We start from the raw sequence: 19452 nt of genomic DNA, 5'->3' as shown, positions 1-19452 counted from the left end.
ATTTAGATAGATAGATAGATAGATAGATAGATAGAAAGATAGATAGATAGATAGATAGATAGATAGATGATAGATAGATAGTATATACTGCATGTACTGTATGTGTTTGTGACTGTCTGCAAAGAAGGAAAGATGCAAAAATATATATTTTTATTAGAATTTTGGTAGACAAATTAAAATTATTAATAATACCAGCAATTTAGATTTTTAAATTTGATGAATAAAATAGATAAGGTCCCATGCTATATGAATATGTATGTATGTGTTCCTGTGTGTAGGAGTGTGTATTATCATACTTTTTAACAATTTAGATATCTAAACATTAATACACCATATAATGAGTTTATATTTCTTATTTTGTAATATATATATATTAATCTCTATACCTAATACAACAGCATTTTAAATAGTGATTTAAAAAAAAAAAAGGGTAATTTCCTTTTTTTTGAAAGCTGAATCCTCCAGGGAGAATTCCGTCTATTCAGACGTTAAAAGTTTTGATGTCAGGCAACAGCTAAAAAGTGGATCAGATTTCGTGAATGTTTTCTATATTTATCTGCGTGATTTAATGCTGGGCAGAGGGTTTAAATGGCATCAAACAGTTGGTGTGAAGGGGAGAATCACAGTTGCTGTGTAGTTGTTGAAGGGAAACACTTCTAAACAATTCAAAACCATGGAGCTCTTTGAGACCAATCCCTATTTTTTCCAAGACCAAAGATTTTATGACAATGAAAATTATTTTTCTGCAAGACTCCCTACTTATGAGCAAACAGGGTACCAGGATCGTGGGGCGATAGGAATTTGTGCAGATGGGGCAATGTTGCAGGGATCAGGGATTGAAGATAAAGTGTCACCCCTTACTAACATAGGCCAACAAGATCACTGCCCTGGCCAATGCTTGCCATGGGCTTGTAAAATGTGCAAGAGGAAGACAGTTTCTATGGACAGAAGAAGGGCAGCTACACTGAGGGAAAAACGCCGGTTAAAAAAAGTCAACGAGGCATTTGAAGCCCTAAAAAGAAGCACTTTGTTGAACCCAAACCAAAGACTTCCTAAAGTTGAGATCTTAAGGAGTGCCATCCAGTATATAGAACGTCTGCAAGCTCTGCTGGCATCTCTCAACCAGCAGGAAAGGGACCAGAGAGATTTGCTGTATATTAGTAATGGATCACAGCGGGTGGTATGTAACCATTTGTAAAGTATTTCACTGCTATCCAATGGAGAATGGGGATTTATTAGAGCAAATGTTATTTAAAATTTGTCAATCATTATTTTGATTTAGTTGCAAAAAAAGTTTGTAGTTTACAGACACAGTGATTAAACAAAACATGAACAAAACATAGGAATAGTGTGTGTTCATATGATTCATGCAATACAGTTATTTTATATACACATATATACACACATATGTAAATATATATATATATATATATATATATATATATATATATATATATAAAACAAATAGTTGGAGACCTCCATTATCAAATTTCTACACAAAATATCACATCAAATTTGTGTTTTATTTCTGATAAAAAAGATGGTGTTCCCCGAAAGTGATAGATTAAATATTAATTTTATGTAAAATCCTGAAGAGTGCAGACCTTAGACCAAAATAACAAAAGTTATATATTGTATTAAAGATGATTTTTTTAAAAAAAGAATGATCTATCATATTGCATTGTAAGTCCAATTAAAATGTTTCAACCATTCTGAATATTAATGTCAACATACACAATAGTTAACTAGATTAGAGAATTATGGGTTTACAAGACTGTCATACACACATCTTTTATTTAAAGTAAACTATGCAACAATGTGTACAGTAAAAGGTCCAATAACTTACATATATTACACGTGCTTGCATAAAATGACTAGTATGTGTCAGTGAGCCAAAACTGCAATTCCTCATAGACAAAAAGAATTTTTAAGTGTAGTGTCTGTTTCCTAGCAACATATCAACACATTTCTTACTTTGGCTAATCCCCACCCACTTTTTTCCTTTGACTTTTGATAACTTTTAATACTTTACCACATTTTTATGTGAATGAATATATTAGCATAAAAAGAGGACCATAACTTCATCTTATGCTATAAGAATTGATGTACACTACACATACAGCTCTGAACTTAGTAACAATAGCATATAGTATTGTTAACTCATCTCTTTCCAGTGCTCTTCTAAGTTTATCCATGAAGAATAGTCAAATATCTTATTTTTTGTTATGGAATACCCTGAATGTAGCATGTGCATAGAGATTCAAACATGTCATTTAAGTGAATAAATACTATGTCTCAGCATTTTTTTCTACAGAATTCTCTATTAACACCTAAGGGGATTTATGTAGATAAATTATTTGATTAGGATTTAAAATTGTATAGAGTTTCTCCCACTATTAGATTAGTCCAGAAAGTTGAGGAGTATGGTACTTGTCTTTCATTTCCACAGTGTTTTCAATTTTGAGCGTTTTATAGTACAAGTCTTGCATAAACGTAAACAAAAAAGTCCCAGATGTCTATCCAGACAAAAACATTGTTAAGAAGCTGAGCACACTACTCACTCGTAAAAAAAAATCTGAAGTGTAGTAGTAAGGTTAAGATAGTGTCTTTACACATTGACCATTGAAACAAGGCTATGAATACTGCATATACTCCAATAGTAAGATATTCTGTGTGTAATATATATTATATATATATATATATATATATATATATATATATATATATATATATATATATATAGTTCAGTAGTCCCGGACGACTTAGAAAATGCACTTTTTCCTATCTTTAACATTGGGTGGACTAGTAACTTTTTTCCTCTGGGCTAGTAGCTTTTAATTCACATTCACTAGATCAAAGAGAGAATAAATTATCAATGAGCTATTTAAAGAAAACAATATTATCCCTGAATAAATGTTGGGTAGGAGAGAGAAAACTTTCTCACCATTGCAGTTCCATGGTTCAGAAGCTAAAATGAATTCACATGTAGAAGATAACTGTGTGCTAAAATAAAATCCACTTGGCATAGGGGTTTACAGAATACAATGAAGGAACATCTAGCATCAATAATTGAATAATCATCTCTTCACCTAAATCTTTTTTTTAAATGTCAAGGAGACGCTTAAAATCTATGATAATATTCACCAAGGACTTGAAATACATTCCAGACAAACATGGAATTTGCATGGGTGTATTTTACTTTTAAATATAGTTAGAAAATTCTAAATTCATATATATTGCAACAATGAAAGCTATTGCTGTTTCAAGAGTGTTTAAATATGCTCCGTGCACCAGCATTTGCTTACAGAGCCTAAGGTGCTTGTATAATTTGGTTTTTAATTGTCTGTTAATTGCTGACATGATACAAGCCCCACTGACTCTCTGAGCAGCTGCAGTATTTAAAATGCTGGTGCATGGAAGATATCTAGCTATACTTCACATGGATGTGCAGAGAAAATTGACGACATTAGAACAGTGATAGCTTTTACTAGAAGTATTTTTTTTTGCCAATGGATGTATATTGTAAATATATTTCTATTCAAAGATGTAATTCATCTATGTGCAATTCAATGTTGACCAGAATGTCCATTTATTAAAGATCAATTCACATTATTATTAATCTAATCCAATTAAACATGTATCTGAGTCTGGTTAATGTATATCAGTGCATTTGTCTGTCTAAACTAATTAGGTTCATACAAATCACAGCATGTGTGTAGCTGAACTATTCAGATTTATATATATTATAGATAGATATAGATATATACACACAAACATATACATTGGTACATACACACACAAGGTAATGGACATTGGACAGCACTCTCAGGGTGTACTGGGTGCATAGTCCCTGATCATGCTGTTCTCTCAGAATAAACAGAATAAACTGGATTTTGTTGTACAGTTTTCAGCCATAAGATAACCTTAGCCTACATTCAGATACTAGCAAAGCCTTCAAACTCAAATTCATATGGTGCTTTAGTTAAATGCTGCCTCCGTAAAAAAAAATGCAGTTAATCCTTGTCATGAACAGCTTTTAGGTATTATTTGTATGTCCAGAGAAGATGCATTAGATAGTACACAACCAGAGGGGTAACCTGCAGACATTGTCAGAAATCCATAAGAAAGAATAAGGTTTGAAGCCACATACTAAAGGTGACTTGATGGGGCATGTAGACTTATCATTTCTTGGTCAATAGCTATAACTACATCATTTTGCCCATTAGTGAGTGCCAGCTAATGTTTTTGCAGTGCTTGTTTGGATTTGTGATTAATCATCACTATTGAAGATTCCATCCAGTCTAGTCAGGAATGTCTGGATATGTGCAGTCAGGGGATTCACACCACGCAGGTCAGGGTTTGGGACGTACACCTAGTAACTGCAGAGAGTACTGCCCATGTTAAGTAAGAACTGCATAACCAGTTCAGTCTGTGAGTAAAGTCTATTACCTGTTTTTTTTATACATTTTCTATAGATGCTGAATTTATCTAGAGCCCCCTGACAGGTGTAACTTGGGGGCATCATAAGAAACCAGAAATGTAGACTTTTGTATTGTTAGATGTTAGTATATTGTGTTGTTTACAATATATTTGTATACACATTATACAAGCTGATATAATGACTCTTGTATTTCATAATTAAGTAAGTTTATGAACAGAATTACAACTATATTTCAACTTGCTATTGCTTTATATTTTCAATGAGATGCTAATGTGATTCTTTTACATCTCCCAAACACCTAAGATAATGGGTAAATGTTCTTTTGTGCAATTCTTTAATGATACAAAAGAACATAGTGACTTTATTGGAATGAATTAAAGGTTATATTTTAATTTGTCTCTGAAACTTACTATTTGAGAATGTTGTAATCTTCATACAGCTGCAATGTAACTGGAATTAATTAAACTTTTTTTATAGCATGTTAAAGCAATGCTGATGCAACAGAAATATAGCAACTGAGCTGACAAAATTCCAAATGTATACTCTTGCAGAATGACAATCAGGTTGAATTATGTCTGGAAAAATGTAGGTTATCTAATGGATTTAAGCACCCTTTTTTGATTGTATTAATGTGAATCAGCTTGTAAACAATACAAAAAAAGGCTGCTTTGGTTTAATCGTATAGGCTCAAACATAATGTGTAATACGAATATAATTAAAGTAAAAAAATATACAATTTCTTAAATCTAAAACTACAGACTGCCCTCAAACTTGTGCGTATATAAAGGTTAGGTGACTTTGGTTAAACTTAGCCATTTCAATCTACCAAAAATTTAGCTCTCCATATATATCTGAGCTTCCAAAAATGAAAATGACTTTGGCTGACTTTAACAGGAAAATGTAATTGTTTCAAATAGCAAATTACAAATTAAACAAATAAGAAATTAAAAAATCTTATTTAATTTTCAAATATTAATATTGAAGTTACATTTATTTAATATATAATTTAATATGAAACTTTAAATATAAGACTAAGACAGAGTGTATCTTGAACAATACTATTGTATTTTATTAATTGTATTTAATTAGTTCTCGCTATCCAAATTGCCCAAATAATTATTGACACCTGTATGAAATAAATTCATATCTGATATGTGTCTAAGGAAATTAAACAGCACAAGTTGCCTAAATGAGAAAAACAATAACAATAATAATGGTGATAAATATGTGCCCAACAAATAAAATTGTGATTATCAGATAACAATAAAAAATAATAAAAAAGTCACACACTGATAGTATTTTCAATTGCCAAAAAAGTGACCAATAATTGTTCAAAACTGATATTATTAATAAACAGTACAAAGTCTCACCACAGATCCAATAAAGCATGGAAATATATTCCAAGAGACCAGCTGCTGCTGATTCACCGGAGATGTCCTTCGGGCTACCCAGAGTAGGGTAGAATCAAAGAATATCTATGTTACAAGCCTTTATTGCACATCAATCCAAGCAATTCATTGAATAGGTTAAAAACTTTAAAATCCCGTAAGTATATCCTCAATCAACAGTCCTCTTTCAGCGTGTCTCAATCCTTAGCTTTATAGCTTACGTCCTCATGTCCTGCGTGTGACTACAGCCGGTAGCATAATTCTTAGTGGAAGAGCTGAGAGGTGAATGTGGCGTATATTATCTACAGGTCCTCGTATGTACCAGAAATAGCCTCAACGCATTTCTACCGCCACCGTGCGATCTTTCTCAAGAGGCTATTCCTGGTACATATGAGGCCCCATAGATAATATACGCCGCATTCACCTCTCAGCTCTTCCACTAAGAATGATGCTACCGGCTGTAGTCACACGCAGGACGTGAGGACGTAAGCTATAAAGCTAAGGATTCAGACACGCTGAAAGAGGACTGTTGATTAAGGATATACTTACGGGTTTTAACGTTTTTAACCTATTCAATGAATTGCTTGGATTGATGTGCAATAAAGGCTTATAACATTGTAAGTGCAACATAGTAGTGTTGTGTGTTAATTATCATTACACTACACATGATTCCGGTTGCGCTTTATTTCTTTATAGATACTCTTATATTCATATCTGACACTTGTTATACTTCTTATGTTTTAACAAACTATAAAAAGTTAGTTAAAGTTAAGTTGACTTGAAATCCCCAACTTTTGACAAACAGGGTTGAGGTTTATTGCATGCCTCTGTGGATAGCAGGCGTGCTATACTTATAAGGCAGCTATTTATAACAGTTTACTCATAGTGCATAATCACACTATGTATAGGTCTATTTATTGATATAATATGACATTTCTCTATTTTCTTTTTTCAGGTATCTAGAGACTGTGGGTCAAGTTCTTCATCTAGTAGCCCAGTATGGAACGAGTCTGATTTTAGCAGCAGCCAAAGTGGTAAGAAAAGGGATTGTTTGTAATGACCACGTGATGAGTAAATAGCTCCCCCTAGATTTACTAATGTTGGAACAACCACTTTAATCTATTCAATTTCTATATCTTAGCAACAGCCTTATTCACTACATAGAATAATATAGGAACTAGATGAAATATGAGCTGGGTAGACAGTACAGGCTATGTCAGTTAAATTATGGTACTGTCATAGATACTACTGTGTGTATAAACATGTCTGCAATTATTGTTTAAATGTGAGGCTGCAGAATATTTGTTTGATGAAATTCCAGATACACAGCAGTTGATCATATTCTTTGAGTAGGATTTATTGGAAAATATTTATCAAAGGGTGTTAAAATGCAGTATAAATTCAAGTAGTTAAATTAATTCCTTGTGTAATTCTATAGCGTTTATTAGAAGCTATACATACAAGGATATTTCATTGTAAACAGTGTAGTGTTTTTAAGTATCTTACATATTTTGTAATGTAACTTAATCGGAAACACAAATTGTACCAGCTGGAACCACTGGACAATCTAGTAATTCTGTTAACCAATTGAAAGTTGTTTCCACATTATTTATGCCCCAGACTTTTATTATTTCAAACAATCCCCAACTACACTGTTCTTTTTAGCAATAGTTAACTGCTCACATTTTCCATCTGGCACTGAAAGGGGTTGGTGTACTTGCATAATTTTTTTTTTTTTTATATTGAGTAAGGGAATATCAAAAAATACAATACAATACAAATGACCCCTGATGGTTTACTGCAGCAACATCTCTGGAGCAATAGCACCAGAGGTATTTACCATAAAACATTAAGGGGACAATTTATCAAGCTCCGTATGGCGCTTGATGCTCCTGTTTCTGTGCGAGCCTTCAGGCTCGCCAGAAACAGAAGTTATGAAGCAGTGGTCTAAAGACCGCTGCTCCAAAACATGTCCGCCTGCTCTGAGGTCGTGGACAGAAATCAACCCGATCGAATACGATCGGGTTGATTGACACCCCCTGCTAGCGGCCAATTGGCCACGAATCTGCAGGGGGCGGCATTGCACCAGCAGTTCACAAGAACTGCTGGTGCAATGATAAATGCTGACAACGTATATGCTGTTGGCATTTATCGATGTGCAGCGGACATGATACGCTACATAGTATCATGTGTGCTCGCACTATGATAAATCTACTCCTAAGGGTTTGATTACAATTCTCTAGAAATACTGATCAGATGATTTATCTACAAAAATACCTATAGACTGCAATGGTAAAGAAAAATCATTAGATACACTTTCTAATGGATTGTGATAGCCCTCCAAGTAGGAAAATCTAGTAGTATATTTCATTTAATCCTTTCCAAGGAGTTAAGCTTTGCCCTCGCCCTAACCCTAACTTAGATCCTAATTATTATTAGTATTATCATTTATTTATATAAAGTTGCAGAATTCAGTAGCACTGGGTACAAAGAGAGGGCTATACAATGACAATGATTTATGATAAGATAAAAAAAACATAACAGACTAAACAAATCTAGTACATGAGGAGGAGGGCCCTGCTGCAAAGATCTTACCGTCTATAGTTTGAGGGTGCTGAGACATAAGGTTTGGGGTTGTGTCATATGGATTGTAGTTGCAGCAGTGAGTAAAGGCAGTTCAAGATTTATTTTGGGTAGGATGAAAAATAGAAGGGAGATGGTGAGCTTCATTGAATAGGTGGGTTTTCAAAGAGCGTCTGAAACTATACAATGTTGGAGACAGACTGATGAAGTTGGGTAGAGAGTTCCAGAGGACAGAAGCAAAGTGTTAGAAGTCTTAGAGGTGATAGCGTTATGTAGATATAATAGGAGTGGAGAGATGAAGGTCAGAAGTTGATGAAAGAGTATGGGTGAGGGAGTATTTGGAAATATAGTTAGGAGTAAGGCTGTTGAGTGCTTTGTAAGTTAGGGTTAATATATAGTAGATATAGATAGGCGACTTAAGTGGATGAGCCTAGCTGAAGCATTCACGATAGACCAGAAGGGGAGAGACCTAGTATTAACCCTAACTGTAGCTAAAAGTTAACTTCAACCTTAATCCTGATCCTAAACTTATTGGTAACTCAAACCATAACTCTAACTTTAACCTTATTATAGGCCATAATTGTAATTTTAAAAAACGAACCCTAACCTTAACACAAGAATTAGCCCTAACACTAACACAAACCTTTACTCCAGCTCTAACATTAACACTAACCTTTACTTAACCCGACACAAAAACCTAAACCCAAGCCATCAATTGCCCTATCCTAAAACCCTAACCCAAGCCCTAACTCAGCTCAACCCTGATCTAAATGTTACTGGTAACTGTAGCACAAAACCAAACACTAGCCAGCTCTTGTCTTAACTCTAGTCCTAGCTTTAACTATAGCTCTAACCCAAACCGTAAATGAATCATACCACAAAACCATAACTCTAGCCTTAATTGTAACCCAAACTCAAACCCTAAATTTAACCTTGCATTAGCCATAACTGTAACCTAAATTTAACTCTAATCTCAAGCCTAACCCTAGCATTAATTGTAACCTTAACAATAACAATAACTTTAACCTTATAATTATCCCTAATTGTAATAAAAAAACAACTCTAGCCACAGTCTTAAAGGGACATAAAACAAGTTGGGATAGAGACAAAATATAATAATATGTACTTTAATTACTTTATACTGCAGTGACTTGCTATTAACCCTTTCTTTTTAGTTTCTAAATTGTAAAGCTCTAACTATCCTCACGCACTTCTTTCTATGTCTGTATCTATATCTATTGTTCTTTTGGTAGAATGCAAAAGTGCACAGTGATTATCTGCTGGAGCATGCCTAGAAGCTGTGAACTCAGTTGAAATACAATGCCTGTGTCTAAACACTGATAAGAGGGGTGGAGTTGGCTTCTCCAGTCAGCTTAGCTATGTAATTAATTTTGCTTATGTTTTAAAATGATTTTAAAATACTTGCCAGCAATTTTTAAACAATTTTTTTATGCAAACTATTTTTAATTAAGTAGCCCTTTTAGGATATGCACAGATCTCAACCTGTGTTATGTCCCTTTAAGCCTAAAAATGAGCCCTTTCCCAAACTGTATCTCGAACATAGCTCCAGACTTAACCTTAACACTGACCCTATGTGTATAATTAATCTTATAACATTCCAAACAATTAAGCACCAGTGTATAGTAGTGCACGCTGCAGGACTCTGCACTAAAGTCCTAATAGAAATACAATTAGCAAAAAGTAGCAGGACATCAGTTAATGAGTATTATAAATTTATGTGCTGCTGCTTTTTGAAAAATTATGGGCTAGATTACAAGTGCAGAGCTAATTTATTGCACACCTGTGCTGGTTATTGGTACTGCAAGGTACATTTTCTAAATGTGCACCAATTGCCCCCAAAAGAAAAGTGTACTGTTGGTTTTATTAAATAAAAAATATTAGCATTTTTATTAAAATAACTGCAATAAGAAGTTATGAGGGGTTAAAGTTGGCGGGTGTGGGGTGTTAGAAAAAAAAGGCACTGAAAAGTGCCTTTACATTGTGGTCTATGTTGACTGTGGTATTCCTATAAATATATATGTATATTATTATTATTCTTTATTTATAAAGCGCCAACAGATTCCGCAGCACTGCCCATGGGTACAAGGATAGCAGTACAATGGATAAACAATATGATAAAAGACAACATTTTACAGACAAAATACAGGGGGAACCGAGGACCCTATTCCCGTGAGAACTTACAATCTAGATGGGTAGGAGGATGGGAAACAGGAGGTGGGGACTGCAAAGGTGAGAATGATATTAGTGAGGAGATAGAGGGCAACTGTTAGTTAAGTGAAGTTAGTTTGTTAATAAGTCGGGTGATAAGCTTCCCTGAACATAAAGGTCTTTAGGGAACGTTTAAAGAAGGAGAGGTTAGGGGCAAGTCTGACAGCATGAGGAAGTGCGTTCCAGAGGGTTGGTGCCGCACAAGAGAAGTCCTGTAGTCTAGCATGAGAGGAGGTGATGGTAGAGGATGCAAGAAGCAGGTCATTGTTGGATCTTAGGGGGTGGGCAGGAGTATATTTGTTGATAAGTGAGGACAGGTAGGGTGGGGCAGTATTGGTGAGGGCTTTGTAGGTCAGGGTGAGAATTTTGAATTTAACTCTGTTGTGAATGGGGAGCCAGTGAAGGGACTCACAGAGAGGTGCAGCAGAAACAGAGCATCGAGAGAGGTGAATTAGCCTGGCAGATGCATTTAGGATGGATTGGAGGGGAGAGAGGCACGAGAGAGGGAGGCCAGTTAGTAAGTTGTTACAGTAGTCAAGTCAGGAAATTACCAGGGAGTGAATTAGCTGTTTAGTAGTTTCAGCACTTAGAAACGGACGAATTCTGGAGATATTGCATAGGTGGTTGCGGCAGGATGAAGAGAGCAATTGGATGTGGGGAATGAAGGACAGATTTGAGTCAAGCGTGATTCTGAGGCAGCAGACTTGGGGTGATGGAGAAATAGTGGTGCCGCCAACAGTGATAGAAAAATTAGAAACTGGAGTAGAGTTAGAGGGGGGAATTAGAAGTAGTTCGGTCTTGGACATGTTTATTCTTAGGTGGTAAGAGGCCATCCAGGAGGAAATGCCAGATAAGCAGTTGCTGATGTGAGCATTCACAGAAGGAGAGAGTGCAGGGGTGGAAAGGTAGATCTGGGTATCATCAGCATAGAGATGATAGCTGAAGCCATAGCTGTTGATAAGTTTACCCAGTGAAGAAGTGTAAATAGTGAAGAGTAGAGGACCCAGGACAGAGCCTTGAGGTACTCCAACAGACAGAGGCAAAAGAGAGGAGGAGTCACCAGCAAAAGAGACAGAGAAGGATCTGTTAGAGAGATAGGAGTGGATCCAGGAGAGGGCAGTGTCACAGACCCCAAGAGAGCTGAGAATCCATAGGAGAAGGGGATGGTCAACAGTGTCAAAGACAGCAGAGAGGTCAAGTAAGATGAGTATAGAGTAGTAGCCTTTGTTTTTAGCAGAAAGGAGATCGTTAGTAACCTTGGTGAGGGCAGTCTCAGTTGAGTGTTGGGGATGGAAGCCAGATTGCAGGGAGTCGAGCAATGAGTTGGAGGACAGGAATTTGGTTAGGCGATCGAAAACTAGTTTTTCAAGGAATTTTGAATGTATATGCTTACATAGATATATATTTATGTGTTAATATGTATATATACACATATAAACACATAAATATCTATGTATATATTCATATGTATATATATATATATTTAAATCTGCTGCCCATCACTGCGCGACTTACCCCTTTGCTGTGCTAGATTCTCATGCCGTGTCTAACAGCATGAGGATGAGCTCCTATTGGAGCCTATGGAGGTGGCTCTAATGCATGCGCTGGTATTACGAGTGGCATGCGCTGGTATTACGAGTGGAGTGCAAATATTGCGCTCGCGAAAGGCCAATTTTGCACACCACTCTTTATCTGGCCCTGTATTATTAATCTTATCTGGATGCCAAACCCATACTAATCTTATACTTAGCCTTACTTTTGGTGTTATTCCAGATCCAGGGCTATTCTGCATTAATGACTTACCTTCCACAGGAATATCGCATGCAACTGGAAGTCAGAAATAATGTAAACTGCAGTGTTCTGGCTACAATATTTTAGGGCACTTTACTGCATAACTATCATCTATTCCAAACTATTTTTTATATAATTGCGTTGATTTCAACTTTATGTTTCAGTGCTGGAATCCACAGACTATAATGCAAATTACCCAAATGATTGCTAAAAAAAGGCCATTACCAAATGAGATGCAGTCTAATATCCCTCATTTTTTTGCACAATCCTACGTTGTTTCATAATGCCAATAAACTGAAATGTAATAAAACGTACCACTACTTTAAATATTTGACTCCTAATATTATGTCTACTGAGGGCAAACTGACTAATGGCATACATTTATATATTCAGTACAAAACTTTGTGGGCCATATTACAAGTGGCCAGTTAATTTGAAGTAAATATATATGTATACACTGTAAGCATTTATATGCATATATAAAGACATAAATGCACACACACACACACATATATATATATATATATATATATATATATATATATATATATATATATACATACATACATACACACACATTATAGCCCTTTCCAGTCAAATACCATGTCATATACCAGATACCTTGTAACCCTTATAAATAAAAAATGTAATATTTATATGAATAATTTTCATCGGATAGTGTATATATGAGTGTAACACTTTATTTTAATGTACTTATGTTGTGCTTGGTGCAAGTTACTTTTTTCACCCCTCACAAATTTGGTTTGCACTCAAGTGCACACATTTACATTCAACTTGTAATTTGCATGCAAGTTAGTGAGGTTGCGATATTGGTTATCGTGACCTGCGCTAACTTTAGATCACCACTTGTAATCTAACCCTGTATAGCTGTACACAATATGATGCTGGCTTTTTTTTTCAATCTAATAATCATAGCAAAATCAATGGTACCAACATATACTGGTTTGACTTACTAGCTGGGCAGTAATATTTTGCAAGAAAGAGCTTTATCTAAAGCCAAATAAATTACTCATGTGTCATGTGCTTTAAATTACAAAGTGTTTTCTAATTAGGGTTTCATGAAAATAAAGTGTAAACAAAACTGTTTTGTAGCAAAGGTCAAAAATGTGTTCTTTATGTTAATGGACTAGGTAAGAACAGAAATCCCTTCAGGCTCTTTAACATTTTACATTACAAATGAGGTCCTCTGTTAATAATTTACATGCCCCCAATAAACAGTATGTGAAGGTCATGTTTCCAGTAATTCAGACTGATACATAGCTCCAGACAAAAAAAAGTTAGTCTTTATAGAAACAATGTGGTTTAGGATCTCCCCATTTCATGCTAAAGAGTTAAAAATACATAAATGATTGATTCATTTGTAAATAATGATAATAATAATAATTAACACAGGTCCCATAAACTGACAATGATATATTTGCGGCCACCGTGTTGTGGCAGATTAGCTCATCTACAACAAGATCTTGATGCCCCTACTATTGCATGTCAGCAGTGTCCCCAGTCAGCCATACTGATGACAGGTGAGTGGCAGCAGTGTGGTGGTTAGATTTAGGGTTAAGCCATTGGATTCCAGATAGGTCTTTAAAGGTATATGAAACTCAATTTGTTTCTTTCATGATTCAAAAATAGCAGACAATTTTAAGCAACTTTCTAATTTACTCCTATTATCAATTTGTCTTTGTTCTCTTGGTATCTTTATTTGAAAAGCAGGAATGTAGCTTAGGAGCCAGCCAATTTTTGTTTCAGCACCTCAGCAATTGATAATAGGAGTAAATTAGAAATTTGCTTAAAATCGCATGCTCTATCTCAATCATGAAAGGAAAAAAAAATGTGGGTTCAGTATCCCTTTAATGGTAGCTAATAATGTATTTCCATTAAAAAATCCAACAGCTTTGTTGATTAGCGGTTTACATTTTTTTTTTATCAACAACTCTTTTAAAATGACTAATGGATATCCAAATGTAATTAATATCACCAATGAAAAATCTGCCTATATGTTTAACCAAACAAAAGGGTGGAATAGCTAAAGTCTCACAAAATATTTGGAGCCCCTTAGCAGTAAGCAGAATTCACATACCAATCGCTGGCCTTATCAGGTTTTAAAGCTACAATGTGTTAATTAATTATTAGTTAGTAAGGGACAGTTGTGCTAAAATAAAATGCTCTGGAGAATAACTTATTAAAATGTCTTAAAATTAAGCATCATTTAATAAATATACTCACGCACAGTTATTCAAAAATGTTCAATAAACTTTACTTTTAAATTCCTTCACTAAATAAACAACATAAAATATTCTACTAAAGTGCCTGAAATACTATATGTGACCTTACACTGATATATTCATTATGTTCCAGTGTTCCTTTGAAATTGCAATCAACATAGTCTAATCGTAACCACATATGCATGAGGCTTCAGAAACATTTTTATTAACCTTGCTGTGTCATGAATTTAAATTTAAAATCATTCTCTTTTTCCTCGCAGATCATCTTTTAAGCGATGATTCAACTGAGCAACGTGACATCAATTCCTTAACATCGATTGTGGACAGCATCACGTCTGGAGAGGTGTCAATAACCTTTCCAGAGCAGCATATTCAAAATTAATATAGCTTTGGATCTTTGTGTAAGCTTTTTGATGCTACAAGTTTATGGGCTTATATGTACTAAATGCTCTTCCACAATGCCTTATTCGAACACTACTATAAAATCTGTATTTTAATATGTACTTTCATCTGATTTGTCATTCTAGCTTATGCCCCATAAGCCCTAAAGCCAAATAAGCAAAAGGGGAAATATAATTATTTTTTTTGTAACATTTTTTTACGAATACTTTATGAGGGCAGTGTTTCTTAAAGCCCCTTAAACTATTAATTTTAATGAGCTTTGAGGCATTCCTGACATAAGCATGGAATTTAGAAAAAAGCAAATATATATATATATATATATATATATATATATATATATATATATACATTTTATATATATATATATATATATATATATATATATATATATATATATATATATATATATTCTGCATAATGTGCCCAGTGAATTTTGGGGCAAACAACTAACAAGTTTTCAACTAACAAGTTTTCAAGCACTTCAGGATCAGTAAATAACTGATTCCTTCTGGAACATTTGGGGTTTTATCTGTAGATGTACATGTAATTTCCAACTAATCACTATGAAATGTGCGTTCAATAATAATTATTATTATTTAATTAAATTATTAAATTGAATATTTAACTAAAGTTCAATTCTAATTCATGTTAAATTAAAATAGCTAAATTATATTTAAAATTCAACCCAGGTTATATTTATTGAAATCATAAAATATTGTCATTGCAATCCTTAAAACATCTTAAAGGGACTTCATTATCAATACTGAAAACATGTTTAATGTGGTAAAAATCTGTTTTTACTTACTTTTTTTTTTTTTAAAGATACTTTGCAGGGTTGTGTGTCTGAGATATTGGCTAGTCTCCATATTTGTCCCACATTGTATGTTTTTTACAAAGCGTTAAACAAATGAAGTAAAGAATATAGAGTATTAAGTACACATTGTATATAGACTTTCTACTTTATTCCTAAACAGCACTAAATAGAAAATAACAAAAATGTCTTCATTGTTTAAGATTTTACTTAATATAACTTTTCTGTATGAACTGAAAAAGTCCCTTAAATTTTCACCTTTTGAACTAAGGATAACTTCAAAAAAATTCCAAGTTTTGGTAATGTTTTATAAATATATTATTTTCGTAGCTGTTTTTGTTAAATGTGTGGGTGTGTTTTTTTGGAAAAACTTTTTTTATTTATAGGGGCCAATGTTTTTGTATTGTAATATTGTTTGACCAACTTAACTTTGAAACACAATTTGGTGGCCTTTTTTATTCAATTGTGTGGATTTGCTATTTCTTTTTTATTTTTGCTAACTTATTTTGATGTTTTTTAAAAAAAATAAAAATAATAAAGAAGTTATTTGTTTGAATAAATTTTTGGTGGTGCATAATTATTTTAGTGTTAGCTGTATATAAAAAATGTCCATATAATTGAATTAGATATCACTCAAAAATAAAATTTACGTAGTATCCTTTATACAATAAAAATATCTATTTTTTTTTAATATTTATATCTTTTTATTGATAGACATAAACATAGGCGGTATACAAGGTAACTTTTTTAGGGGGTCAAATGGGTAGAGGTCCCTGCCGAGAGTTGCACTGTTGTTATCGGCTCTTATGCGGGTGATCTACAAACAACTGTGCTCATAGGCTTTCATGCTAAAGGGTTCAAGGGGATAGCAGTGGAGTTAGGAAAGGTTAGTCTAGGTTGTGTGTATTCCTGAATAGTACAGTCTTTAGGGAGCGCTTGAAGCTTTCAAAACTAGGGGAGAGTCTTGTGGAGCGAGGCAGAGAGTTTCACAAGATGGGAGCTAGTCTGGAGAAGTCTTGTAAACAGGAATTTAAGGAGGTAACAAGAGAGGAGGAGAGTAGGAGATTGTGGGCAGGGCGAAGGGGTCGGGAGGGAGAGTATCTGGAGACAAAGTCTGAGATGTAGGGGGGAGCAGTGCAGTTGAGGGCTTTGTATGTCAGAGTGAGAATTTTGTGTTTAAGCCTGGAGGCAAGAGAAAGCCAGTGAAGGGATTGGCAGAGAGGTGCAGCAGATGAAGAGCGACGTGTAAGGAAGATGAGCCTGGCAGAGACATTAATTATGGATTGTAAAGGAGCTAGGTGGCAGCTAGGGAGACCAGATGGAGTTGTAGTAATTGAGGCGGGAAAGGATGAGAGAGTGGATTAGAATCTTAATTGTGTCTTGTGAAAGGAAATGTCTAATGTTATAGATGTTTTTAAGGTGGAAGCGGCAGGCTTCAGCCAAAGACTGAATGTGAGGAGTGAAAGAAAGATATGAGTCAAGTGTGACCCCAAGACATCGAGCATGTGGGTAGGGGTAATGATGGAGTTATCGACAGTTATAGAGAAGTTGGGGGTGGAGATTTTTTAAGAAGGAGGGAAAATAAGGAGCTCAGTTTTGGAGATATTTAGCTTAAGGTAGTGAGAGGACATCCAAGATGAGAAATGAGAAAGACAGTTAGTGACACCGGTTTGCAAGGAACAAGCTTCAAGGCAAGATGGAGTAGGGAAATAGGGCGGTATTTGGATGGGGAGGTTGGGTTGAGAGAAGGTTTTTTGAGGATAGGTGTTACCAGTGCATGTTTAAGAGATGAGGGAAATATACCAATGATGAGGGAGAGGTTGAAGATGTGTGTGAGTATAGGGGTAAGCTTAGAAGACAGGGAGGGGAGTAACTGTGAGGGGATGGGGTCGAGGGGACAGGAAGTGAGGTGAGTGGATAATATAAGGGCAGAAACTTCATCATCTGTAACAGGGGCAAAAGAGCTAAATTTATGGCTATGTGGGTTTTGGATCATAGTGAAGTTTTGAGGAGGTTTGAGACCGGTAGCATGTTGAGAGCTGATTTCAGTTCTGATAGAATCTATTTTGTTATTGAAGTAGCTGGCAAAGTCTTGATCTAAGAGAGAAGTTGTAGACATTATGTTACATTGCAGACATTATGTGTTACAGTATACATACAAAAATCAAGTATAATTCAAGCATTGTCAAAGGAAAGCAAAGGAAAAATAATGTAGGCATTTATATACATATAATCTATTTAACAGAGAATAACTGGTAAATTTTAGTTTTCCAAGGTTACAATTCAATCATTCAAATCATATGATATTATTGCAGGGAAAGGGAGAAAGTAAAAAGAAAAAAAAGAAACCCTAAACTTATATAACCCAAGTTCTCTCCTCCTCTCCCCACTCCTAAACCACACACAGAGTACAATACAATAGGGTACAGTATAATGCAATACAGATACAGTACAGATACAATACAGACCCAGAAAGCCCTTATTGGACCCAGAATCGTGGGAAGTGTCCTGCATGAATAATTTGAAGAACAAAATCTGTATTGATGAGAGGACATACCAGTTGCGTTTGCACATTGTCAGTTAAGGATAGAATAAATATGGACCGTTTAGAAAAGAAACATTCTTTAAACAGCTTATTATTATTAGGATTCTGCAAGGTGTGTTGTTCCATAATATATTGTGAAATCAGAATTTTTTTAATTGATCAATTTAGGTGCAGATGTTGCCTTCCAGTTCTTAAGCAGAAGATTCCTAAATAGTAGTATAATTGTATTGACAAAATAGTTGTTTCAGAGGTCCTCTGAATAGTTTACTAAGAAAAAGATATGTTGCGGGCAAATAGTAAAATCAAGACAGAGTACTTTGTTTAGCCAATGATTAATCTGAGTCCACAGCTGTAGAATTGGGTGGGCATGACCTAAAATTGTGGAGGATATCTGCCTGGGCAAAATTAAATAAATTTAAATGGGACTCCTGCCAAGTTTTTGGAACCCTTGATTTATGAATCAACTTAAAACTATTTTGAATATCTTGTATCTGAATATCCGGTAAAATTATTTGCCATTTTTAATTGAAGCCCTTCCCATTGTGCTAAATGCAAATATGAAATCAGTGAATTGTAAAAATGGGAGATAGTATACAGGGAGTGCAGAATTATTAGGCAAATGAGTATTTTGACCACATCATCCTCTTTATGCATGTTGTCTTACTCCAAGCTGTATAGGCTCGAAAGCCTACTACCAATTAAGCATATTAGGTGATGTGCATCTCTGTAATGAGAAGGGGTGTGGTCTAATGACATCAACACCCTATATCAGGTGTGCATAATTATTAGGCAACTTCCTTTCCTTTGGCAAAATGGGTCAAAAGAAGGACTTGACAGGCTCAGAAAAGTCAAAAATAGTGAGATATCTTGCAGAGGGATGCAGCACTCTTAAAATTGCAAAGCTTCTGAAGCGTGATCATCGAACAATCAAGCGTTTCATTCAAAATAGTCAACAGGGTCGCAAGAAGCGTGTGGAAAAACCAAGGCGCAAAATAACTGCCCATGAACTGAGAAAAGTC

At 34.8% G+C, this 19452-nt stretch overlaps 1 protein-coding gene across 1 annotated transcript; it reads left to right on the top strand.

Moving 5' to 3' along the window:
- The first annotated feature begins 589 nt into the window (after positions 1-589).
- Positions 590-15178, top strand: MYOG (myogenin). Its single transcript, XM_053706517.1, has 3 exons — positions 590-1180; positions 6785-6863; positions 14936-15178. The coding sequence occupies exons 1-3, from the start codon at positions 674-676 to the stop codon at positions 15055-15057; spliced, it is 708 nt and encodes a 235-aa protein (XP_053562492.1). The 5' UTR covers positions 590-673; the 3' UTR covers positions 15058-15178.
- The last annotated feature ends 4274 nt before the right edge of the window (positions 15179-19452 follow it).

Source organism: Bombina bombina, chromosome 3, assembly GCF_027579735.1.
Source record: "Bombina bombina isolate aBomBom1 chromosome 3, aBomBom1.pri, whole genome shotgun sequence".
Taxonomy (NCBI): Eukaryota; Metazoa; Chordata; class Amphibia; order Anura; family Bombinatoridae; genus Bombina; species Bombina bombina.
The sequence above is the reverse complement of the archived record's forward strand: the minus strand, read 5'-3'. Positions and strand labels throughout refer to the sequence as shown.

Coding starts and splice junctions, on each gene's coding strand:
- MYOG (XM_053706517.1), top strand. CDS start 674: ATGGAGCTCTTTGAGACCAATCCCTATTTTTTCCAAGACCAAAGATTT. Junction 1,181..6,784: donor GTAATGGATCACAGCGGGTG/GTATGTAACCAT, acceptor TTCTTTTTTCAG/GTATCTAGAGACTGTGGGTC. Junction 6,864..14,935: donor TTTTAGCAGCAGCCAAAGTG/GTAAGAAAAGGG, acceptor TTTTCCTCGCAG/ATCATCTTTTAAGCGATGAT.